This window comes from Nanorana parkeri, unplaced genomic scaffold (genome assembly GCF_000935625.1).
Source record: "Nanorana parkeri isolate BGI_ZX_2015 unplaced genomic scaffold, ASM93562v1 scaffold790, whole genome shotgun sequence".
Taxonomy (NCBI): Eukaryota; Metazoa; Chordata; class Amphibia; order Anura; family Dicroglossidae; genus Nanorana; species Nanorana parkeri.
This window is the reverse complement of record NW_017307058.1, coordinates 589488-617161: the sequence shown is the minus strand read 5'-3', so window position 1 is coordinate 617161 and position 27674 is coordinate 589488. Positions and strand designations below refer to the sequence as shown.

The following is a 27674-nucleotide window of genomic DNA, read 5'->3' as shown; positions in this document are numbered from 1 at the left end:
CGTGCCGCTTCAATGACAGCCCAGCCTGCACGGCATCAGAGGGGCCGGGGGGGAGGGGGGGGGGGCAATTGCAGACCACCAAAAGTTTCTCACGGACCAAAAGTGGTCCGTGGACCATAGGTTGGTGACCGCTGTTCTACATGACAGCAACAGTTAGGCAGATAGGGAAACTCAAAGTGAGGTTCCAGAATGGAATTTAAAACAAAAAAGGGACCCGAGGTTGATCTGCCTCCCCATTAACTACCACAAAATGAAGTGTACACTTTAGGTGGCCCGATTCCTTATTAATACAGTTAATTTAAAATTAATATATTTGTTAGAGTATAAGTCCAGTGGGCCAGTTCAGCTTCTGGCATCTTATATGCCATGGATCTACTGACAGGGAAATTTCCAATTTTCCTCCTGCCCACATTTATCTATTTCAACACTTTCTATTGCATTTTCCATAAAATAGAATTATTAAATCAATAGACAAAGCATGAACTCCATATTATGGCCATAGTCGGTGTACAGACCTAGGAACTCAAGCAGAGAAATCTCCCCAATAGCACCGCTGAAAGAGAAGACATTTTCTAACATGCTGACTCTTCAGCATCTAAAGCCAAATAGTCCAATAGACATCCTAGATAGGAGCTCCGGGGAGTGGGGCAGCTAAAACCTTTATACTTCTGCAGGGAACCAGGAAAATAGTTCTACCTAATTTTTCTACCTAAAATAGTTCTACATAATTCTACCTTTCTGCCACTTCACAAAGGAGGATGCACTTGTAGGCAGTTGGTGTCTGATGGCGCGGGTCATGGAAAAGTTTTAACAGGCTAGAAGCTTTTAGGAGAACCCAGGCTAGTGCAGACACAGGCAGTTCTAAGTCTAGGCATGTGGAGACTGCATCAAAAAGGACCACGATAGTATCCTTAAGGGAGACCTATGGGGAGAGTGAAATGCACTCATTCCCATAGTTAGAGCCGAAATGTGACACTGCAGCGGTTACATGCCGGCTCTATAGATCGAGAACTAAGCAATCACAAACCGCTTGATTGCTCAGTTCACGATCTTCTCCCTGCAGAGAGCAGCGACCGTCAGTCACTGCTCCCCGCAGGGATTCCCCTCCTCCATTTTTCCAGGGCTGACAGCCCTGACTTAATGCAGCTGAAGTCCTGAGTCCTGAGAAGCCATGTGGTTCCCACACAGATATGCTGCGGATAGAGAGAGGATGCTGGGGACACGCCCCATTCTGCATAGCTTCATCCTCCTCCAGGGATAGTGTTCCAACCAGGTGGGTATACCACAGCCCTGCACCTGCAAAGCGCTCTGAAGCTACTGTAGAAATCTGCTGGAAGAAAAATTACTCTAGATAAAAAGTAAAGACAGAGTTTACTTCTCTCAGAGCAGAGAGGAAATTCGTTCCCCTAAGAAACTAGCAAAAAAACTGGAGCATGATGGGAGTGGGAGGGGTTATAGTAAGCTGGCTTACAGCTTTGTTTCCCAGTGCCTGGTCTCCAAAAGGCAGTAACATACCCTGATGTACCTGAATTATTTAATCATGTGTCCCTTACTTTCCATCCTGTTTATGATTAAGAAATTAACTTTTTCGTGCCACACACTCTGTGATCCCAGGTGTGCAACCTACGAGTCAGGAGACCAAAAGAAATACCCCAATACATTTATTGCGGATCCTATTGAAATGCACAGCTTTTAGGCCCCAAACATCAAGTTGAGAGTGGTGACCTCAGAAAACAGAAAACTGACATTTGGGGCCATCACAAGAAAATGCCTAAAGCACCTCTTTTCCTGGACTCAAGTCATGTTGTACGCCATAGGTCTACTCAAAAGATCCCATCCAAATAATTTTGGCTGAATTCTGCTAACCATTACTAATGACATTCTTCACCTATTAGGAGTAAAATACTGTCTCTCATTACATCTGCGTGTAAAACCCCCATTCTGCTCTGACAAAACCATTCATTTTACCACATAAATTGGCTACATACTATTTAGCAGAGTCGTTAAGCTGATATTCTCTGGATCGGTTGAAGCACTCCTGGATTCCAGAATCTGCCCAAAGTCTCATCATAGCCGAGAGCAGTTCAGGAGAGAAAGGTTCTGTATCTTCCATGCGACTCACCACGTCACACACCATTTTGGCATCGGCCTGCAAATGACAGACATAAAAAAGGCATATTAATAAGAGATCACCAAAGGAGTTTGCCTCCTCTCCCCCTCTCCTAAGTACTGATTAACTGCACAGATGCTAACCACTGCTATTTCTATGGAAGAGAGAAGACTACAAAAACGACTATTTTAGGACTGGGAGTAGTTAAATCAGCTACACTGGAAACACAAATGTTCTGTTACCATGCAGGTACACTTACTTTATAAATATCTCTATATGAGATGATTCTACTGCAGACACAAGGATTGCATCTTACCTTGCTTGAAACAGAGACAATTCAAACTAACAATATAATTAAAAAGTTCCTTTAGTAAAAAAAAACAAAAAACATAAAAATGAACAGTAGATCCAGAGATAATGGGATTTACTAGCTGAAGTTATATGCAACTCTTTACTTTTTCATTAACAATTTGGATTGGCGTGGTGCCCCAAATGCCCTTCAAGCCAAACTATTGATTATGGAGGCTGGACAACATATTAAATGGCAATAAGGAGGAGTGGACAAGGCCAAACTTGACTTACAGGAAAAGTTTGAGAATTGCACATTATTCCAGCTGTCTACATCTCTGGAGCTCATAATGGTCTGGACATAGGGTTTTACAGACTAAGTTCTACTTTTGCATTTGATTTTAATAATATGCCCAGCTTGAATTGCCCAAGTTTGTGACAGATTTACTTTAAAGGTCAGTATTAAGGGTAGTTTAAAAGTAAGGTTTGGGCTTAGGGGTTGCATTAGGCTTAAAGGTTAGGTTTAGGAGTTATTTTAAGGTGAAGGGTGACGTTTAAAGCTAGGTTGGTTGTTTGACATTAGAGCTAGTCATAGACATTAAAAAATTAAATCTAAACACCCCACGATGTCTCCTGGACTAGTTGCATCTTTCAACAGAAGCATTCAAAAGGAGGGGCCGTACAGAGGCAATCCTGATGCCAGTAATAACAGTAATCAGACAAACTCTTGTAATCTTTCTGACTGGTGACGGGCTGACAGGCTAAAAACAAGGAAATAATTTCCTGAACAAATGGGTTGATCAATAAAAAGATGCACCTAAGAAAGAAAGTGTGCATGCACACAATTACCAGTGCCTTGAGCGTGAACAAAGTATAGGGGAGCCAGTGCTCTGACTTCCTGCCATAAACATTAGCTAATTCACTCTAAATATAGATACTCATCATTTAAGTGTTCCTCTACGTCCACGATAAAGATATAGTGCATTTTGATTCTGTCACACCGACTATGATACAATCATTGTTAATTCATAATAGGACATTTCTGTGCATGCGTGGGCCTCCAAACATTCCTGCTCCTAGCAAGAGTCAGTGAAAGTTTTATAAATACAACAACAGAATATGAACATAGAATTTGTTTCGACAAGAACAGGAAGTAAAACTTCATTCCATTCCTGAATACCTTTAGGACCTGCCATGTTATAACCCTTAACTTGGACAATAAGATATGCACTATATGGCCAAACGTATGTGGACATCCTGACAAATTGAGTTTAGGTGAATCCAGAGAAAGGTATTGTTCATTTTACAGCAAAGACATTTTAGACAACTGCACATTTTCAACGTTGTAGTAAATGTGCCAATGTGCACAAAGCCAGCTCCATAAAAACGTGGTTTGACAAATTGGTGTCGAGAAACTGAGGTGTAACACCTTCGTGATGAATCGGAACACCAATTAGAAGCCAGGTCTTCTCATCCAACATAAGTACTGGACCCCACAAATGCTCTTTTGGCTTAAATGGCTACAAAATCTTGTGGAAAGTCACCCGAGAAGAGTGTAGACTGTTACAGCTGCAAAGGACTAGACAACGCTATATTAATATGATGTCCAAAAAGGTCCATATAGGTGTAATTGTCAGGTGTCCAAAAAATTTTGGTCAAATAGTGTAAATGCTATCAGAAGAAATGAAGGCTTGGTGGAAATGACAAACTACACGCAAATATTAATCTGATCACAAGTAAAACCAAAAATCAATATGAACTAGATCACTGAACGTACAACTATTTTTAGAACATGGTGCCTATTTAGTGGGAATAGGTAAGGATTTAAAAAAAAAAAAAATCATTTTAAAAACACAATTAAAGCTCATCTAAAACTGTCCAGCTCTGATGATCTGATTTTCAGCTGCTGTGTTAACAGGATATCCCCATGCAATGCTTTCCTGTCCTATGGGCTTCCTTTTTGTTACAACAACGTGTCAAAACCGTTTGAAGTGCAAGTCTCCACCTTTAACATATGGCTGCTGCTAAGTGAACTTTAAATGAAGGCAGGCCAATAAAAATATCAAAGATGCCCGATTGTAATTTCCCTATGAACAGGTTGTCCGTTGCATCTCAAAACCATCATTATCTAGACAAAAGTCGCCCAATAGGTTGATGATCATCTCATGCCTAGGGCCATCAGTAACTGTATTAGTTGCACGTTCCCTCCTCTTCCCAGGTTCTGGAATTTTTCCAAACCTGATCTGAATTTTGATCCTTTGAGTAATTAAACCAACAGCAACTACTCTGTTTCATCCCGCTGATTCCGTGTGTGAAAAGTCAAATACAGCAATGTGTGAGACAATCACATCTATGATATAAAGCGTCACAACTCACATTTTTAAACAGCCTCTTTTTCTAGCTGTGCTTTCCATTCAATGGCAAACAAAGAAGCTGCTTAAACATTATGCAATATCCTCTACCAATTAAAAGACCCATATTTGGAGCCAGACTGTCATTGTCCATGCTCTCCTGGTTTAGACATGTGGCAGTTTGACCATACACAGGCAGAAAATGATTGTGTCAGAAAAAGAGTGAAAGTCAGCAGATTATTGGACATTTTAAAAACTCTAAAACCAGTTTCTAAAATTGAGATATAAAATAATGTATTTCTATATGGAAAACGTCTCTGGCACTCACTATCCAGTGGCTACATGCAATAGATAAAAAGCACTCAAGGGGATAATTGTTTCTAATGAAAAGGTCAGAAGATCGTGTAGGTAGACCCCAACCACCACTGAGCTAATTCTGTATGCAGGGTATTCTGGTATCTGTGCTTAACAGCTGAAGAGATTCATGGATCTGTCATGCCTGCACCTGAAGCCATATTTGCCCAAAAAAATAAAAAGCCTTTCTGGGTGTACAGTAAAGCCAATTCCATATGTGTATATACAAGCCTAGCCTTAAATTCACTCCAACAACACAGTTAATTAAAATATATATTTAGATTGATAAGACTCTGGAAGAAACAGGAGTTAAATTACGTCACCTCCATTGCAGTTCATTCCATTTTGTGCCCATCAGAGCAAAAATGCCTTTGACACCTGAATGCGAGGTTTCATTAGATCCCAGAGCCCAATTAATTGTGTGAGAGAAGCACTGCACTCATATTTGTTCCTCTACAGGGTGCATTCCATGCTGGGCCTAACCTTTAACACAAATCCCCCCTCCCTGGGCACACTGGGCATGATTTGCATTTGAAATGTATATTTTTCATTGGGCCTAACTTTCAGCTTCCTGTCCCCCATGCGTCGTCTTAGAGCCCCTCCTGGCGGAGAACAGGGCCTCGCTATTTGTCTGCCAACATTTACAAATGGGAGTAGGGGGCCATTTAATGAAGAGCTCAGAAACATAGGAAAAACACAAATGGAGGTGTAGTTATGCAGACAAGACTAGCAACAATTCTGTACAGAATCCACTCCAACTAACAAGTAGTGGTCCTCTCACTTGGCGAGTCTTTTGTTTTTCCAACCAAAATGTTTTCTTTCATGTCTGAAAAATGCACATGTATACCTATGTCTCTCCAAAACTAACATTATGTTGAAAGTCCACTCCATGAAGGTCTTTAAGTTTATAAATGCAAGGATAGAAGAAAAGTAATTGTGTATTCATCACTGTATTTTAATCTTGCCATTTATTCAAGAAAGAGCTCTGAAAAACCCAGCCTGTTCATTGTTTTTTCAATGAATGCAGTGTAAACGGGCAAAGGGAGTCAATGCACTTTGTTTTATACTGCACTTATCTTTTAAAGTGCAGCAACCCATGTCAAATGTCACTTGAGTAAAATGTCTCTAGTGGGGAGTTTATATGTACAGGTAGTAGGGATGCACCGATACTGAGTATTTTGGAGAGTACTCGTACTCGCACAAATGCTCCTAATGCTCATCCCTATACAGGAACTTCCGGTATCAGGATGACGGGCGGCAAGTCATTAAATGCCGCCCGGCTTCTCTACCCCCATCTTTCTGATTGGCCGGGTAACCAGCTCCATGCTCCCCGTCACGAGGGAGGATGGAGCCGGCTTCCCGGCCAATCAGGAAGCCGGGCAGCAAGTCATTATCACCTGGTGACAAGGGAGCATGGAGCTGGCTTTCTGGCTAATCAGGAAGTCGGGCGGCGAGTCACTACAAGCCGCCGGACCCCCTAATGGGACGTCCAGTATCAGTATTGGCGAGTACCAGAAAAAACATCGATACTCGAGACGTAACAGGTAGTGAGAGTCCACACAACGGTTTTGGTTTATTGCGTGTTCAGTGTCTGAAACAACATAAGCAGCTTGTGCATAATAGAAAGAAACTAACATAAAACATGACCTATCTGGCAAGACCCAAAGAAAATCTCCTCTTGCTAGTTAAATGGATTTTCCACCTTTGTCCTCACAAAAACAGTGGCTCTTAATTGTGAAAGCTGCCACCATGTCTCTCTGCAGAGTAACATGCTCTAAGCGTTCCCAAGGTCTACAACAATTATTTAGAACACCATTGCAGGCACCTGCCTCCTTACTAAAGAACGGTCATGGCAATGGCCTAATCTTTCTTAATTACTACAGTTTCTCAAGCACCCTATCCTAGCTAAAGAGGAGTTTCCAGTGCTTCCGTCACACTTTGTTTTTTTTGCAGTAAGCCTTTGACACTGCCAGTTGTGGGTGTCATCTGAAAACTTGGCACAGATTATCTGTTATTCTATCTGGACAATGTATCCATCAATTGATATCTATATGCCCGTCCTACCAGCAAGGATGTATCATGTTGGAAATGTATTGGGATATTGCATCAGTGTAATGTCTGTTATCATGGTTATCTCACTATCAACATTAGGCCTGAGTTCATATACATGGGGCATATGCTTCTTGTATTTTTAGGAATTTATTTGTATATTGCATCAATTGGATATATTTTATTGCATTTATTTGTATGCATAATATATTTTGATATTTTTTATATGCATCGGTTTATGCCTCTCTATAAAACCCTTTTTTTCCTATTTGTTTTCTATTCTATCTGTAATGATAGGTGTATGACAGTAGATATAGTAAGGGTTTGCCTAAATTTTATTTTTACCTAAACATTTAGAAATCTTCCCTCATTTCCACCTCGGAAACTTAATGGATATGTGACACAAACCATGAGTATTTTACAGCAGCAAGAATAACCTTTATGTTTAAAATAAAGAAACCCATATATGAAGACCAAAAGAAATAATAATGACATTGCCAGGTATAATCATAACAGGCAAAGACAGGCCAATGAAAAGATAATTATAATGGAGAACTGACTAAGAGGAAAAGATATGTATCATAAATGTAAATTAGAATAATAAAAGAGTTCTTAAAAATACACAAGAATGCCGGCGTGCAAAGTACTTTAATGGAGCTCCAAGCTGACATCTAAAAAATGCTTATTATCTGCAGCAGGTGGTGTAATTTTTTTACTGTACACATTCATTTATAAATGACGGTATCACTAAGCACCATTATACAATTGGTAATGCAGCAGAATAATAAATAAGTAGGAGAATGAAAAGCCACATGATACAGGGCAAATACAAATGAAACGATTGAGAGTTATATCATATAAAAGATCAAATCACCAAAATGTAAAACCTTTATAGAGTCCCCTGGTTCCGTAGCCTCCATCCTAAAGCTGACCTGAACTCAAAGTTAGGATTTGCCATCTTATAAGAAATACCTAAGCCGTACCCTAAAAATGTTACTTGTGGTCTCAAAACCCTCCTGTAAACAAGCAGTGCACTACCGAACACGAATGTGCCTAGGCATTTCCGTTCTGCGGCTTAATTTCGTAACGCCTGAAACTAGTTTTGCAACTTTGGCATGTGCTAGTAAAACTGTACATATATTTGTGGCTATCACGATACAAATGGTACATGACTTTGCGGCTACTCTTTGTCCTTTGCATCTCTTTGTCCTCACAGAGGATAATAGGGAGGGCTTTACAGCTAGTCGTCACTATGATAGTCAATCATAGGCTATCACAGTGACCATGAGTCGGATGCATCCAGCATGCATGGAACACGCATCCAGCACAAAAAACTGGTGACACATACATGTGTGTGTTATGCACATCAAATCACCAGTTGTCAGGTGGGACAATTCGGACATGAGAAAGGAAAGCCCTGCTCCTCTACCAAGATGGTCACCTCTACACAGAGACACAGTGCAGAACAAGGCATGGTAAGGCAGTCATGGGAAAAGAGCAACTGCAGGGAGCCTATATGCAATATTGATGACTAGTCCTCTGCTTTTTTGGGGAGAGCTTCCAAAGTATAGGCGGTCCTTTAAAACAGTCCACTAGTTTACAAATATGCAGCATACTAAAACGTTTCTAAATTATGCATCCGTATATCTGATAACTGTGTCCATAATGTCTACTTAAGGAACAAGCCTGTACTGGTCCCTTGGAAAGCTGGGTCTTACAGCATTTGCGGAGTCTATTGGTATAGTGTATAATACATGTAGTATAACATTTGTATTTATTTATTTACACATATACAGTCATGGCCAAAAATATCGGCACGCCTGCATTTGTCAGATAATGCACCACTTTGTGCAGAAAATTGCTGCAATTACAAACGTTTAAGCATTCTCATGTTTATTTCTTTAGTTTGTATTGGTATGACACAATAAAAGTGGAGAGAAAAAAAAAGCCAAATCTGACACATTCCATGCAAAACTCCAAAAATGGACTGGACAAAATTATTGGCACCTTCTCCAAAGTCCAAGAAATAATTGCATTCCAAGTTGTTGTGGAAAAGCATGAACAATCTCCAGAGATCTTAATGTTCCTGTGTCTACTGTGCACAATATTGTCAAGAAGTTTACAGCTCATGGCACTGTAGCTAATCTCCCTGGATGTGAACGAAATCGAACAACTGATCACAGATTGAAACAAAGGATTGTTGGAATGGTAGATAAAGACCCTCAATCAACTTCCAGACAAATTCAAGCTGACCTTCAGGGACAGGGTACGACTGTGTCAGCTTGCACTATACGTCGCCTTCTGAATGAAAAGGGACGCTATGGTAGGAGACCCAAGAGGACCCCCACTGCTGACACACAGAAACATAAAAAAGCCAGATTGGAGTTTGCCAAAACTTACCTGGGGAAGCCAAAATCCTTTTGGGAGAATGTGCTGTGGACAGACGAAACAAAATGACAGCTTTTTGCTGCAGCCCATCATTCTACTGTATTCAGAAAAAGAAATGAGGCCTTTAAAGAAAACAATCCAGTCCCTACAGTCACACATGGTGGAGGTTCACTGATGTTTTGGGGTTGCTTTGCTGCTTCAGGCACTGGATTTCTTGACTGTGTGCATGGTATTATGAAATCTGAAGACTAACAAAGAATTCTGGGGTGCAATGTAGGGCCCAGTGCCAGAAAGTTGGGTCTCCGTCATGGGTCTTACAGCACGACAATGACCCAAAGCACACGTCAAAAAGCAACCCAGAAATGGGTTCAGACAAAGCGCTGGAGAGTACTGGACTGGCCAGCAATGAGTCCAGATCTGAATCCCATAGAGCACCTGGAGATTTCAAAAAAGCATTTGGGAAAAGGAACCCTTCCAATCTGAGAGACCTGGAGCAGTCGGCGAAAGAAGAGTGGTCCAACATTCCTGAAGTAGATGTAAGAAACTCATTGATGGTTACAGGAAACAATTAATTTCAGTTTTTTTCCAAGGGCGATGCTAAGAAATATGAATCGAGGGTACCAATAATTTTGTCCAGTTCATTTTTTGGGTTTTGTTTAGAATGTTTCAGATTTGGCTTTTTTTTGTCCACTTTTTGTGTCATACCAATACAAACAAAAGAAATAAACATGAGAATGCAGAAACATTTGTAATTGCAACAATTTTCTGCGCAAAGTGGTGCATTATCTGACAAATGCAGGGGTGCCAATATTCTGGGCCATGACTGTATACACACACACACCAGTCTGATAATAAAATCCAAGCACTTTGATTGCATTGGAAGCGATATTATCCTAAAAAAAAAGGTTTATCAAATTTGTCACGACTGAATGAGCCTGAAAACCAGGTCAATTGGCAAACTGCTATTTTTTTTTTTTTATTCTCCTGAATATATGTAAAAATATTTGCCTGTTCTGCAAAGAAACATGCCAAAAGGCATCCAATATTTAATTAGGAATCCAATAGGATTCCTAAATTGCATGATTTTGTCAAAATCAGACACATCTACATGCAAATATTCAGAAGAATCAAAAGCAGACAATTCTCCTGATTTGATCACTAAAGTGAATGTGCAAAACACACACTTGTCCAACAGGCTAGAAGAATGTTTAAAGTCATGAAAGAAAGCTACAGCTGTGTGTACTTAAGTTTTACAATTACATCTCCTTGCTTAAATGGTCAGCAACACAGACTGCACCAAATATAGATTACTGTCAGTAGTATAGTGTTGTAGTGTATTAGCCATTAGTTTGGAGTTTAAGTCACACGGTTTACTGGTTAACTTAAAGTGAACCTATCATATGGCTATATATGTTAAAGTAGTTACACATTCATAAGCAGCAAATTAGCTTTAAAAAGAAGTCACTCATCTCTGTAGTGGCAAGCACTATGGAGCAATGCATCCTAAAAGTTCACAGCAGAAGCAGTAGAGTCGTTCGAGTCAATCTCTCAGAACTAAGCTCCTGCTTACCTGCTGCCCTCTACTAACAGTGACTCCCAGTAGTAGCCTTACAATCTCTAATGTAACAGAGTATTAGTGTTTATAATTACATTGGCATTGTGTTTACAACTACACATAAACCCCTTTCCCCATCTTCACTGGTGGCAATGTTAATTATTATGTCCAGCGGAGGGCAACTAAACTAATTAGGGGAATGGAGGACCAGAGCTATGAGACAAGGCTCATAAATTTAAACATGTTCACGTTGGAAGTAAGGAGATTAAGGGGGGATATGATTTTCATGTACAAGATGTCCAATGGCGACAGCAACATTGGCAATAAACTCTTTATGATTAACTCCATTACAAAAACTAGAGGCCACCACCTAAAATTGGTGGAAAACAAATTCCAGCACAAGGGACGAAGGGGGTTCTTCACGGTAAGAGCGGTTAGGGTCTGGAACTCACTGCCATCGGCAGTGATTTCAGCCAGGAGTGTGGAATTGTTCAAGAAACTCTTGGATGATTTCCTGAGGGACCGTAATATACAGGGGTACAAGTACTCCTAAGAAAGAGATGATGCGCGGACCTATAAGGGTTGGACTTGATGGACTTATGTCTTTATTCAACCCCAAATACTATGTAACTATGTAACTATATATCCAACACACACACACACATGTGGCACCATTATCCATTGTGAACAAACCACGCCTCACACTACTCTAAGCAAATTGAGCTGGCAGCTGGAAGAAAGTGAAGGGGTCAGGAAAGTGAAGGGGGTCAGGAAAGTGAAGGGGGTCAGGAAAGTGAAGGGGGTCAGGGAAGTAAAGGGGGACAGGTGAAAGTGAAGGGGGTCAGGAAAGTGAAGGGGGTCAGGAAAGTGAAGGGGGTCAGGAAAGTGAAGGGGGTCAGGAAAGTGAAGGGGGTCAGGAAAGTGAAGGGGGTCAGGAAAGTGAAGGGGGTCAGGAAAGTGAAGGGGGTCAGGAAAGTGAAGGGGGTCAGGAAAGTGAAGGGGGTCAGGAAAGTGAAGGGGGTCAGGAAAGTGAAGGGGTCAGGAAAGTGAAGGGGTCAGGAAAGGTACAGAGTGCAAGACTCAGTCATCTATAAATGGTAATTGTTCCCAAGTAACCTGAAAAATTTACCTTTCTAATAAATTACTCTGTAAAAATGATGCATTTTCTGTGTCTACAGACTTATAGCTGTATATCTGCTAGTGTGATGTCACCGACTGCTAGTCTTGCAAGATTTGGAGTAAAATTTAGTGATGTCACTACTGTGCTGCTCTCGATTATCTTTGGTGGGGAAAAAGCTGTAACTGAGAACTTGCAATGTTAGCATCTCCCTGCTCCAACTTAATTCATTCTGTGGATCTGTAATTTCTTACCCTCTCCTAGTGCTTCTTAAATATTCCCCAACCAGTCATCAGGTAAACAGCTCTGACATGAGGAAGCAAAGCCCTGCCTCTGATAAGATGGCAGCATACACACAGAGAAACGGAGCAGAAAAGGGCATGATAGGTCAGTAATGTAAAGAGGAACAGTTGCAGAGAGCCTACAAGCAATACTGGGGTCAAGCCCCTGCCCTTTGCTAGCCTTTTTTTTAGTTCAGTTCTTATCAAAAGGCAATGTTATTAAATAAAAGGATAGCAGCATGTGCTGTAGACTGCGTGGTGCAGTTATGGAGCCATCTTCATATCTGGATAAGTAAATAACTAAACATCTGATATATATATATATATATAACTAATCTGAAACCTGTAGGCTACCGGCCTGACATGGAACTAAATACCAGGCCTCTATGTCCTTGTCACCAGAAAAGCACTTGGGTGCAGACTCAAGAGAAGCTCAATTAATGAGCTTCGTTACCATGGCAACATTTCATCTCCCAGCCGCCTGAGCCCAGCGGAATACGTGTGAAAAATGAATAGGGAAAGGAAACAAAAAAAACCCCACAAGCTTAGAGAAGGAAAAGCATCAAATAGAAACCACAAAAAGGGTGTGTTCCAGCGACCGGTATGATTCTCTGGCTTTTTCAGACTATACTATTTTTAGTAGTTCTACACATCATGGGATTTCTGATAGTCTGCCAGCTCAACATGCTGGAAAGCTTAAATTTTCTGTACACATAAAACATGCAGGTACGGTTTGTTAATTTTGTAATTAAGACTCTAAATAGAGTCTATATCTCTATAAAGAACAGAGATGCTCAAATATAGATTGACACTGATGTATGAACAGACAACATACATATTACAACTAGGTATCATTGTTAACCAGCAAAATGCAAACGTATGGAATACATTAATAGTGTCTCATGAATCTCTGTCATATTTTTAAAGGTTTCCACTTTATACATAACAAACCAGTGTTTCTGATCTCTCTGCACAGTAGTGCAAGAGGTTCCCAATGTTTTTCCCTAAAGATTCAAAAAAATTCTAATTTTGATACCTTGTACTCGGCTTTATTTTTTATATGCTAGTATTTGTTACTCCTCTCTCGTTCATGGAAGGACACAGGGCAACAGATCGTAGATCCTGTATGGTAGGGTATATCGCCACCTGTATGGCAGTATTTTTAATTTCTGAATCCTTGCCAACGTGCTGGTTATCATTATCTTAGGGCTGCGGAAATTAACGATTAATTCCTCGATTAATCATTCATTTCTTTGATCGATTCAAATTATTTTGATCGGTACTTACCTCTACGCCGGCTTCCGGGAGTTCCGTCGGAGACTCCTCCCCCCTTCCCCAAGTGGCTACGTCGGCTAACAAAGGGAAGGGGGAGGAGTCCGGTGACGTCGATGTCCGTGACGTCACCCGACTCCTCCCCCCTTCTCTTCATTAGGTTTTGAACGTATAGTAATCTATGACAGGTATGGGAACTAAGGCTGTTTATCTCAACCTCATTGCTTTATAGAACAAAAGCCAACATAGTGTCAGATCTACCGGGTAATATAATTGCTACAGTTCTGTTTTGTTCTTATAATAACTTTGTACTTATGATGCACTTTTTATCGCACTGGTGAGATATTGTGATCTAGGTGCTTATAATTCTGTGTCAAGGCAAAACGGAATGGAAATTAGTCTTTAGTGTATACAACAGCATTGTTTCTATTGCAAGTTGGTTTGTATTAGAAAATATATTTTCCTGCAACTGCACTTCTTATGTATAAATGGCTTCTTTAGCACATTTACCCATCACCTAGAAAATTCTCTGCACAAAAGTTATTAAAATGTCTTTCATGCAGAAAGGTTAATTAAGTCCTTCATTATGAGGTTTGGGCCGGTGTTCTATCGATAGTCCCAACTTATCGAGTTCTGGGACCGCCTGACTTCCGGTTTCCTTAGAACTTCGAGGTTTGCCTAAGAAAGTTCTTCTGCACGAGCGCCAGCCACGGCATTGCCCTATACACATAGACCACAGCAATAAAGTAATAAAATGAACTAGGATCACAGTAATCCAGCACGTTATTTATCGCAGGTGCTCCACTCAATATGGCCGCCGCTTGCGTGGGGCAACTCAGATGAATAACGTGCTGGATTACTGTGATCCTAGTTCATTTTATTACTTCATTGCTGGTGTATGTGTATAGAGCAATTCCACGGATGGCGCTCGTGCAGAAGAACTTTTTTGTGCAAACCTCTTAGTTGTAACGAAAGCAGAAGTCAAGCGGTCCCAGAACTCGATAAGTTCGAACTTTCGATCGATCACCAGTGATCTGTCGACACTTATCGAGTTCTGCGACTGCCTGACTTCCGGTTTCGTTACAACTAAGAGGTTTGCCCAAGAAACTTTCTGCATGAGCGCCAGCCAAGGCATTGGCCTATACACATACAGCACAGCAATGAAGTAATAAAATGAACTAGGATCACACTAATCCAGCACGTTATTATTCTGAGTTGCTCGACTCAAGCGGCGGCCATATTTAGTGGGGCACGTGAGATTAATAACATGCTGGATTAGCGTGATCCTAGTTCATTTTATGACTTCATTGCTGTGCTGTATGTGTATAGGCCAATGTAGTTGGATCTGTATGTGCATTATAATTAATCAAAATTAATCGATTAAAAACAATTTATATTAATCGAACATGAAAATTTAAAATCAGTAACAGCCCTACATTATCTGAAGACTTACATCAAGGTATCAAGGTAAAACAGTTTGGTAGAAAATAACTCTGGCATGTGCACTTAAAGCCTTCACTCATAAGAGTACATTGTGAAAGTACCATAAATTTGTCCTCTAAAATATTAACAGGTTTCTGTTAATATTCTGGAGGCTTTAATTATACATTAAATAACGTCTGCAGAAATAATGTAAAATCTACGGTTGGATTTACACTGTCCCGTGTGCACGCAGTACACATATGTAGGTGTGAATGGGCACATAGAGTTTCCCTTCGTCTTTCCAACTAAACTGAACAAGACACAAAGGAAAGAGTGGGATTTCTTCATGACAGGCATTTTCATGCAGCAAAATGCAAGACTTTTGCAGCAAAATGGACAAGGTGAGTAGGCCCCAAGACACATTGATTAAGGGTAAGGTTCATGCAGATGGACAATGAAAAAAATGTGCCCTGACTTTAAGTTGAAGTATGATGAATGAAAACAAAGAGATGTAAGGGATCTTCCTATATTTGCACATAGAATATTTTCAGTAGAAAAGTTTTATTTGTTCTTTTATATTGATCCCATTGCCAACTATGCAGCAACAGCATCAAACTACAAGGCAGAAAATGCATTTCCAGTGCGCTTTTTCCATGTTTTTCTATTCCATAAATAACTTGATTGTGCGGTGTTTCAGGAAATGCAGCCGTTGGCTTTTTGACATAAATACCAAGGCTGAGTCTCTCTTTCAGTCATACTGATGAAGTAATCTATCCAGCAAACACAGCACTTTCTTTATTAACCCAGAGACTAGAAGGATAATCAGAAACAATGAAAATAGAATCATTTAACTGGACTATGTGGCCAACTAAAAGAACGTTCGGTTTGCCTTTAGCAATCAACCTGACTGCAGAAAAGGTATTTGTTCATCCAACACATTATGATGGGGCTTATATAACAGAAAACTCAACCCAACACAATTTTTTTTTCTAGGTTGGCAAAGGGGGTTAAATCCCATTTTGGAAACTCTAGACCCATTGTGGTTGATTCACGAAAACCAATAACCAGTGTATGGATGCACCAATACCAGTTTTTCGGTATCGAGTACGGATTTTTTTTTCCGGTACTCGCCGATACCGAATACAGATACCGGAAGTCCCATTAAGGAAGCCAGGTGGCGTGTAATGACTCGCCACCTGGCTTCCTGATTAGTAGGGAAGCCGTCTCCATGCATCTCGTTACTAAGTGACGAGAAAACATGGAGCCGGCTTTCTGGCCAATCAGGAAGCCGGGTGCCGTGTAATGACGCAGCGCTCAGCTTCCTGATTGGCCGGGAAGCCGGCTCCATGCTCCCTCGTCATGAGGTGACGAGGGAGCATGATGCCAGCTTCCCGCCAAACAGAAAGCCGGGTGCCACGTCAGTACACAGCGCCCAGCTTTCTGATTGGCCAGCTTCCTGACCAATCAGAAAGCCGGCTTCCTGACCAATCAGAAAGCCGGGAAGCTAGTCATTACGTGCTGCCCGGCCTGCTGATTGGCCAGGAAGCCGGCTCCATGGTCCCTCAAGCACGGATCCAGCTATCCGGCCAATCAAGAAGCTGGGCAGCGTGTAATGACTCGCTGCCCAGCTTCCTGATAATGGAAGTATCAAGTTAGGCATCGGAGCACTTGTCCAAATACTCAGCATTGATACCGATACTAATATCGGTGCATCCCTAAACCAGTGCAAGGGAATTTTTACTTTGCATGGGAATTTTCCTTATGTGTTATATATATATATATATTTATATATTAAATGTGTTAAAATTTCACTTTGCAAAGAATACCCAATCACATGCAAGGAAAATCTTAAAAAGGTAATTTTGCTTACAAATGATTGGATGATGGAAGTCAGCAGAGCTTCACTTCATTCATCAAGCATAAAGAAAATGACCCTGCAAAGTGAACAGCTTATTTACCTTTAGTAAATGAACCCCAATAACTCTTTATTCTTCTCTTTATTGATATTAGGGCAGATCTGAACATTCCTACGGAAAATATTTTGCCAATGATTTCCAACAAAGGCAGAAGGCAGCATGACTCAATTCACTAGCAACCCCACAAAACTAAAATGTTAGTAATAACTAAATTGGGCACTTAATAATACAGGGCAAGCCGAAGTAAAATGACAGCAATCAAGTGCAATCAGCTTCTATGGTATACGGAAATAAACTGGTAAATATGTTATTTTGGATTTGTTGCACTATATTTTGGATTTGTTGCACTAAGCTATTAGAAAACAGAGAATTTTATAGAAAACTCACTGACACAAGAGGCATAGATAAGACACACAGGCCCAGATGTATAAAGGTTATGCACAGTAAAAGTTTGATGGACATTCTTCTGCCTGTATTTTACAGCCTTTGGCTATCATTTGCCACATGTACTATGTGGCGGTGAATCTTGTTTGTAATTGGGGTCTCTCTGATTCACCCTACTTGCCGATCATTTTCAAAGAGAATTTGCCCATCACATTTCAATTCAACTAAAATTCACCCAACTGCAAACTGGAGACTCCAATTACAAACAAGGTTTCCTGTAATTTTAAGACAAACCAGATTCACCCATCAGCATACTAGAGAGAGCCTAATTGCAAAAAAGATTCACCCATCAGACACTGCATTACAAATACGGCAAACGTTCTTCGAAAATAATACCCAAATGCTGTAAAATACAGAGGTCCATAAACATTCGCTCTGCGAACCCCTTATAAACAGACCCCTAAATGTTTTCTATAATAACCAATTATCAGATCCCTTAAAATTTTCATGGACATAACAGAACGTTTAAAATAAATAAAAATATATTTTGATTGGGTTGATTGTGAAACACCTCCATGTGTCTATTCCTACAGTGTACACTGATAAAACACAAAATTGCGCAGCTGATACATAAAAATGCACGCAATATGATTAAATGTTGTGAATGAATGCAAAATGGCAACCAGACAGCCGACTTTATGTATGATTTGTGTGCCCTCCACATCACAGGATACACAAGATATACGATTATGATGAAGAAGCACTGCAGTCCTGTATATATACAGAAAGCTACAGTCATGGCTGTTTGAAGCTCAACCTGCAAACGCAGCCTTCACTTTGCATTTGCTCACTTGACTGGAGATTGATGAAATGCCGGCACCTGATGTCTCTGCTTTATTATATTTCATGAAAAACACACATTTATGAACATTAATAATGTGGGGGTTGGAAAGTGACATGAAGGAATGAACTACAGCAGATGCATGGATGAAGAAGAGGGATAGGAGGGTGGGATGGAGGGTTATGCAGGCTGGACCTAACTACTAAAGCCTGGAACTAATTATTGCCTTGTGGCTGGGGTAGCCTCGGCACCACTCTATGCATAGCACCTTACCACATACTGAATTTCCCATTTACTGTACTTGCGGGTGCAGAGCTAAAAGACAAAATTGGACAGAAGTGAGCTGGGTATTTGGGCCTGGGAGGGTGGACAAAGGACTAAAACGGGACTATTACTAAATTACCACTTTGTACAGGTCTCTAAAACTAAACCACGCTACTACTAGCTCTCGTCTACTATAGCTTCATTTGGAGCAATGCCTTGGCAGCATGTTGCCTTCTGATCCACAATCTGTGGTCCAAAATCCACCTTTGGATTTCTGTTTCTTTGTATCCTGATGATGGCCGCCACTGTGAAAGCGATCTGAATTTCAGTTCCAGCTTGATATGGCCACTATATTATGAGTTTATCCAATTGCAATATAAGCAGCTACTAAAGGTAACATGTTAATTATAACAAGCTGCAGCTTGTTGATGGTTCTTGGAGGTCTAAAATATCCTATGTCACAACTGTACCTTTATTTCATCATGGCAAATATAATAAAAATCTCACCATAGGTATGATCACGTGATGCTTTATTCACAATGACATAAGCCACATAACCATCTTAAAGTTTACGTAAACCCCGACAGTAAACTTCTTTCATTATTTGGTCCAACAGAAACATCAATCAGTTGATCCTGCCAGAATTTCAGTGAACTGTAGTGTACTGACAATAGTGCACTGGAACCTTAAAAACAATGTTATCATTTTTAGTTATTTCTGTGGACTACAAAAAATCTTCCCATATGCTAAATGTCCTACCCTAGTGTGACAAGTGGTTGCCCACAGAGATTGTACAGTGAATGAGCATTTTGACCATAAATGCGCAGTGTGTGCCTGGGCAGGTTGACCAAGTTAAAAAAAAGGGTGGGGGGTGTAAAAAAAAAAAAGTGCTAGGACTAGTAAAGCCACATTACTGTTTCTGGCTTCGGATTAATTTGGATGAGGAATCTCCCCCTCACTATTAAGTGTCCTTTTATGATTTTTATGAAAAAAAGAAGTCCATGAAGTCCAACATTGTCTTCCTGGAAGCTGTTCTCCTTGCACTAGGGATGCACCGTTACAGTTTTTTCGGTATCAAGCACCAATATTTATATTTTGTTACTCGTCGATACCGAGTACCGATACTTCCGCTAACATGGAGTCGGCTTCCCGAACAATCAGCATGGAGCTGGCTTTCCACCCAATCAGGAAGCCAGGAGGCTGGTCATTACCTGCCACCCAGCTTCCTAATTGGCCGGGAAGCCAGCTCCAAGTTCCCTCAAAGGAATTCTCCCGCGAATTTCCGGTATCGGTGAAGGTATCGGAGAATCTGGGCGAGTACGAGTACTCTCCCAAATACTGGGTATCTGTGCATCCCTACCTTGCATTGCTCTCCTTTCACACCATCTTGAGAAACCTGTTTTGGGAGACTTCATGCATGTGCAGACAAGGTTGAAAGTCTTTGCCAGGTCCCATATATCTGACAGATTCCTGCAGCATTTGCACCCGTGCGCAAGATCCTGCGGGTCTTTGCCAGGTAATTGACTCCGCAGAGACACACGCATGCACATGAACGAGATACAGCACATGCATAGACATGCAACAAGTCTCTGCCAGGTCCCAAACACCTGCCAGAAACCCGTGACACCCTCCAGGGATGTGTTACGTGCAGAATCCAAGAGGCATGGGGTGGCCCACCTACATCATTCTTGCCTAGGTGACGAATCAGGAAGTGGCAGTATTAAAGAAAAAACAGTAAATGTATTTACAATACATTAAAGCATATCTGCAATTTTATTAGGAGGGAGGAAGGAATCATATGAGAGGAAGTTCATTTCCGGGGTGAAGGTCTGCTCTAAGATTGCTGTTCATGTGTGTGAAGAAATCATCACTCCCCAAAACTTATATCAGGGATGAACAGATGCCTATTCCAGCTCTTACCTGCACAGGAACATAGGGATTCGTCACGTGCATCCAGAGTAGTTCCTTCACCAATTATGAATATGGCATCTACCCAAAAACCTCTAAAGCGCTTTGAAAATGGTTTGCAAGTGTGACAGATTACTTCTGCAGATGTGCTTGAGTAAATGTATATTTCATCTTCAAAAGGATGTCTAACTATATGGAGTTTAAGTTTCTCCTCTTGCTGTTCTGCCCATTTTTCATATTAGCCATATTTACTAGCATGTGGTTTACAGTGCATGGACTTGTTTTGTGAGGCGGAAAATGTTTTAACCTTCATCACCGTAGACAAACCTTAACAATAAAACTCACATTCTAACAACACATGTAACCCGACAGTCTCCTCATCACTTAAGCTGGTCTACACTTGTAGGTTTTCGCACATTCATCCAAAAAATGTTGTCAGAACATTTGATAATGCCATTTGATACCTGAAATTTTGTTTAATTTTACCATTCGATTTTGGAATTTAATGGAGTTCCCTGCATATAAACCACATACACTGTTAGGATTTAGTTCACCTGTGAAAAAATGTCCATCCTGCTCCTTTTGTTCATTACTATAGTCTATTGAATTTTTTCAAATGAAATTCTACCGGCTGTATGGCTGGCTTTACCCATATTAAGACTCTACAGTTATATTTGCAAGTGTTGGCTTTATCAAGAAATCTTGATTCTATTAGGCACTTCTGGCTTTTCTTTCCCATTATTTGTACTATACTAGAACATTCAAGGCTAACCCAGTTGGGTACTTTCTGTGCTGTGCATTTATTATAATAAAATTTGTATAACCACTTTCTAGGGTACATAGATTAGGATCCCCCTTTCTTTTATTTGAAACCTGATCTTCAGGTTTTTTTTTCCATTACTGATACATTTCTAGAGAATGAATATAAAAGGCAGGAAATTTATACCGTTTTATATTTGGTTGAACTTTGATGTTGGTTTTTAGATCTATTACGCAAGACTGTTCCTCAAGGGTTACGTCTTTACACCTGGTGTATATGACAATATGTTATTGTATTCTTCAGTAATGCTAGGATGGAATAATGGATTTAGGATCTCTGGCTTAACTGATAAAATCAAAAAGGAAAAAAAAAAAAATCCCTATCAGTTTGCACGTAGAAACATAAAAGACTCCAAGTATTTCCACTTCCTTAAGACATCTGGCAATAGGGAAGGCATGACAGATGGCGACAGGATGATGCGCTTGCCTGGCACAGGATAGGCTAAACCCTTTTGTTTTCCAAAGTAAGAGATGCCCTCTTGGAGAGAGAGTGGCGCCCCAGTGTGTCTGTAGAGGGCGAGGCATATCCTGTTCAATTAAAACAAGGATGTTGTCAGGATACATACTTGGCAGGGAACAGAAAATGTTGTACAAGCCTAGAGGCCCCAGGGGAGGAGATCCAGTACACTGGCAGATGAATGGCTGCCCTGTATAATGGGCACATCGTCATTCTTGTTGAATGACATAGTGGTTACAGTGGTGAAGGATGGAATGCGAGGTTTATACATGATTAAGGAAAACAATGGTGTTTAACAATTTATCCATAGTGTCAACCATTCTAATTCATGCCATATTCTAAAAAACGCCCAGTTATATCCATATACATGCATACTTAGCCTGTCTTGGCACAACTACTTTCAACATAATATATAAATATAATTTATCAGGCTAGGACAATGAGACAAAGACTATCTGCAAGGTGCTGAAACCTGAAGGAACCAACAAGAATGTATCTTTTACTGGACTGAAGTCAGCAAAGTGAGCATTAATTGGCTGCTAAAAAATTACTGCACTTTGTATACAACTCCTACACTTTGCAATGCTGTAATTAATAACCCTTATCCATGTATATCTGTAACAGCAAGAGATCAATCAGAAATGAGGATGGGGTGGCACACTCATCATCCAGTACCTGTGCCTGGTAGCATACGCAGGCATGTGCTCCCACCTTCAGCTGATATCTATGAAGTGACATGGCTTCCCTCACTTGACCCAATGCCAGGACCCAGTGAAACATCATCCTAGTTCCCTAAAAGACCAAAACTCACACTTCACTGGAGGCGGACCTGCATTCTACAGGAGACAAACGTTATGACCCATGTCTCTGTAGTTTGTGTTTAACTAAGTGGTCTCCTATACCACCCTAAAACAACTGCAGATTATCCATTTACCTCTCTTACGTCTCTCCTCAACAAAACTTTTCACTCTCTCACAGGTTCTTTTATGGGAATAGAATATCACTCACACAGGACCGTCCGGGAACGTTGAGGTTTACTTCGCTTTGTTAGCAAATGTATTCTGCAGGGTAAGAGCAGTCTTGAAGTAGCTTTACCTGATGCCCATCAGCAGTGTTCCTTCTTCGTAGCTTTAGATCTCAGAAAAATGCCCACAAGAGCACTAAGAAGCTTATGGTGCTTCCCAGTCATCACCTATTCTTGGTGTTGGTTGCCTGGTCTGTTCTTGCAATCAGAGAACTAAATGTGCTGTTGGCCATAGACTCTTCCAAAGAACAAAAGTAGCTGCTAACAAGACCTCTTCAATACACTTCTGATGACCACGCCTAACCCAAGAGTTCATCAACACACCCTTGAGGACCAAGCCTTGTGAACAGCTTCATATATATTCCCTTTTACCCACCTACAAACTCCCGGTTGGCCAAGAAAATTCTGCTGCATGTCCTCCCCGACTCTTCTGCAATCAGTGACAGGTCACAAGCTCCTTCTAGAAAAGTACAGGAACAGAAAGGCCTGTTCTTGCAGAGCCAGTAATATAACACCTTGCCTCTTCCAGCCTGTTACATATATTTCCACCATTCTGATGCAGCAGGTGATTTTTCTTTTTTTGAAAAATGTTAGTCAACCACTTAAAAGAGAACTATGGGGTAAGTGTTTTCCCCCATAGTTCTCTTTATGGTCACAGGAAGATTATATACTAGCGTCCTCCCGTGACCCAAACTCAATATATCACGTGCCGTGATATACTGAGAGCGCTGCAGCTGGTACGGATCCCAGCAATACTGTTGAGATCCACACAGCTGCGTGAGTGACAGCTGGCCCACCCCCTCCCCTGACGGTCACCGCTCACTGCAGGGAGGCAATCGTGAAGTGAGCAGATCGGTGTATGTTTCTGCTCACTTCCCGATCGATAGAGTCAACCTGCAACAGCTTCTTTGTCACAGGTCGGCTCTAACTATGAGGATGAGTGGAAATCATTCACCTCATAGTTCTCCTATAAGCCTTTAAATGAGACCTCTACTCAGGGTAAAATGCCAGTAAACATACCTAAAACCAGGTAAGTGAAACTGGACTTTATTTTAAATAGTTATCTGCAAGCATTCTTATGTCAACATTAACAAATCAGTTCTCAGCAAACGTGAACGATGCCTACGTTGAAAGGGAAAGGACTACCATTAGGCTGAATGCCATAGTCTACAATACCTAGTTTGATGTCAAAAACACATGAGTAAAATGTGATTCAGTGAAGACCGGCCTCAATACATGTTTTTTTTTTCCGAAGCCCGTGGTCACCACGGGCTTCTGCCACCCCCGAACCCTCGAGCCAGACCAAGCTTCGCATCTGTTCAGTCAGAAAGCCATGTACTGAGCGGTTCCCCTCTCACAGGAAGCCGCCCCACACGCTCTAGACTCCAGCGAGTACTAAGTAACCATCCCCTGCAAGGACGGTTCTTTTCCCCACCGAAAACTGATAAGAACAGATACTACACTTGATCTTAGCCAAAAGGCCGAGAAGCGATAATACATGTTACAGATCCCAATTCTGTAAAATAACATCTTTTCTCGCAAAGAGTGCATCCAAAAACAAAAAGCAGAAACGGGCAAACGTCTTTTTCCTTACGCTTTTATTTTTTAATGTCTTGTTTGCTTCACATTTTCTTTTAAGTCATCTATATCTTGTAAAACTATAGAAAGTTTATATTGTTGAAGCTGACCTCCAACCTTCCCTTCAGTCTTGCACAGTTGTACAGGTCCCTCTCCTGTACTGTAAATCAATTATTTCAATCATGAAGACTCAGCATCACATGTGGGAGTTAGCTAGGGTGGTCCGCATGCTAGGAAGACCCATTCTTCGAGATAGACATCCACCCATCAAAGCCTTTTAATATTTGCATAAGTCCTCCCAAGATCCAGCCCACTGCATGCTAAATACTTGAGGAATGCTGATGCATGGTGCTGTAATGTCTTCAGGAAGCTACGTACAACCTCCTGCCAGCCCCTCCCAACCAGCCATGATCTGAATTGCCTAAATAAGCACAGAGACACAGTGATGATATCAATGGGTCTAAAATAAGGTATGTAATTAAAAAGAAAAAGTAAACATCAGATTAAAGCAATTTTATGTCTCAAAAGCATCCAAATATGGAGATGATTCATGAGCTTGCCATGCTAAGTGCATGAATTAGCTGCTATTTTTCTTTAGAAATGCTAGACTCTTCCTTTAGTCTGCATTCATCAGCTATTTTGAAATATGAATTATATTTCTGGTTTATGGCAATTGAAAGAAAGGACTGGAACATGCTGCAGCCATCATTTAGCATAATAGAATTACCATTCTAAAAAATCTATCTTGCTATGCGGCTTTATGGCTAGATGTTTTTATAGGTCGAAAACACAGGCTGCTTTCTATAAAATCTGAATTAATTAGGCTTTATTTCACAGCAGATCCATTACTTCCTCTGACCCCGGTGTAGCAAAAGCTCCTATTATACGGATATCATTTTGGAAGAGCTGTCATAGAAAGCTGATGGTAGCCGTGATGAACAGCAGGCAAGACAAAGTGGCTAGTGGGAATGTGGGGTTTTTATGAAGGATCTAAGAACGAGGCCCTAGGAGTGGCATCCTCGTGCCATCACTGGATAAGAGTGCTATTTTGGGTGAAACCCACGGGAGCTTCTGTAAGGACAGACACAGTTGCTAGGGAACTGCAGGAAGAACGAAATCGCATTGTGCATTGCCTTTAATGCTGGATCAGTGGTCTGCAGCTTTTTCAGTGACTCGAGTCAGACATGGATGCTATTTAATAACACAGAAAATATTCCAATACAATGCTGGAGCCAATCAGATAGCTCCTTTCTATAGGCAGAACAGTGGAGGTTACTTGTGATTGGTGGTTATGGATCACAAATGACAAAAAAATGACAAAAAAAAAAGAAGTACTAATGCAGGAAGCCTCTAAAAACTAATGTCCTCAATCAGATCAAAGATCTCTAAACGAAGTACATTACATAAGAAGCCAGTCTAAATAAACCAATTTGTAATATCAGAGCTGTTCAGATCACAAGCGTATCCCATTTAGGGCTGCAACCAACTAATCAATAATAAATCAATAATGAGATTAGCTGTCAACTATTCTCATTAACAATTAGTTGGCTGGATCCCCTAGCTCTCTCCTCCATGCTTGGAGGAGGGCACGGCAAGCACCGGGTGGGTGCAATAGCCAGCCTGCTATTGGCTATTACAATTTGAAATGGCCAATAGCAGGCTGACTATTACACCAGCCCACTACCTGCTGTATTTACTTTCAGCTGCCGTCTGTGGAATCTTGCCACTGGCAGCTGTCATTCCCTGGCTGAAGCTATTCAAGCGCCATGTGCTTACAATACAATTTTTTTTTTTTTTAAGTAGGAAAAAAAGTTTTCGGCCCGACAAATTGTGCTGCAGGCTGTGCATTGCAGTGCCATTCATTTCAATGGCACCCCAAACACGCATCCCACCCACAGTGTGATCGCCCGCATGGTACCGCAATGCCGTGCATTCCGGTGCAGTGCGATTGCGAAAAGTTCTGCATGCAGTTTTATTCTGAGGGAAAATGTATGTTTATAACACTGCATTTGTATATTTTACCTTAAATTAAGGATGGTATTTATTTTTATCCAATTAATCGAAAAAAATAATTGGCCAACTAATCGATGAAAATATTTAGTTGCAGCCCTAATTCTGTTGCCTTCATCCTGTTATTCTACTATCCTGTATCAGTTTTTTTAAATCGGATTGGTTACTGAACTTTTCAAACCGCATAGTGATATTAAACTTTTTTTTTTTTTTTTGCATTTTCTTGGGGAATATCCACAGTTACGTTTTTTTTTTTTTACTGCCCCATTTCATTTATTTTCTTTAGATCATGCACAGCGGCCATCCCTTCCTGTTTACGGGTGTCGCCTTTGCCTACCACGTTGCCAAGGAGACTCCCATGCATGCACGCTCCCGGCCGTGAACGGAGCTGTGTGCGTCCACCAAACCACAAAGCTCTCAATAAGCCACGCCCCTATTCCCTCCTCCTCACAGTAATTTGACAGACAGGTTCAGCAGCCTATTGATGCTGTGTTCTCAGTGGCCTCGGGATCCCTCCTTTACAACCTGGAACTTTGGGGGAAACAGCGCAGATCGTCTAGGGGACCGGGGGCAGTGAATGTGGACCATAGGCAAGTGTTTAGAGGTGGGGGATATGGAAAGGTAGCTGGGCATTTGTTACCCTAATGCAGAGAATGCATTAAGGTAAAAAAACAAATACTCTTTAAAGTAGTACTACAGGGTATCTATGATCAAAAACTACAAATAAATGTATATTTCTATATTGGATTTTCATAAGTTCTATCCCACTCCTAATAACCATATAAGCCTAGAAGAATGTTATCTTACTTATTGAAGATGCCTATAGGATGTACTTCCTTAATGCACTGACACAAATGTAACATTCTCATTTCTTGCTGGAAGCAATGCATGATGGGATATGTAGTAATTAGGGATGCACCGATATATCTGCGCCGAAACATATCGGCCGAAAATGGCACTTTTGGCGTAATGCCGAAAGAGCCATGTTTCGGCCGATACATTGGCGCATCCCTGGTTTCGTTTCTCCCCGCTGGGCGCGGTTCCAGCGGGGAGAAAAGAAAGTGACAGCCGGCCGAGCGCTGCAGGACGAGAGCGCTGTGAGCGGCCGGCGTCTCTCCTCCCACACCGCTCAGCCGCCTATCACAGTCTGGCAGAGCGGTGTGGGGGCGGAGACAGCGCTGTCACAGGAGGCTGGGCTCTCCTCTCTACACCGCTCGATCAGCCGTGTCAGAGAGGAGAGCAATTGAAAAAATAAAAAACATTTTCGGTATCGGTTTCGGCCTGAC

At 41.1% G+C, this 27674-nt stretch overlaps 1 protein-coding gene across 4 annotated transcripts in view; it reads right to left on the bottom strand.

Annotated features, from left to right (window-relative positions):
* The window catches only part of GNAO1 (G protein subunit alpha o1), a 217089-nt gene that overhangs the window by 51285 nt on the left and 138130 nt on the right, over positions 1–27674 (bottom strand). For 2 of the 4 annotated variants that reach the window (XM_018564871.1, XM_018564872.1), the window contains exon 4: positions 1989–2149. In XM_018564871.1, coding sequence (XP_018420373.1) covers positions 1989–2149 — 161 coding nt within the window. Of the gene's footprint in view, positions 1–1988; positions 2150–12514; positions 12546–22222; positions 22242–27674 lie in introns of all 4 variants that reach the window. The other 2 variants (XM_018564873.1, XM_018564874.1) reach the window with 2 other exon arrangements.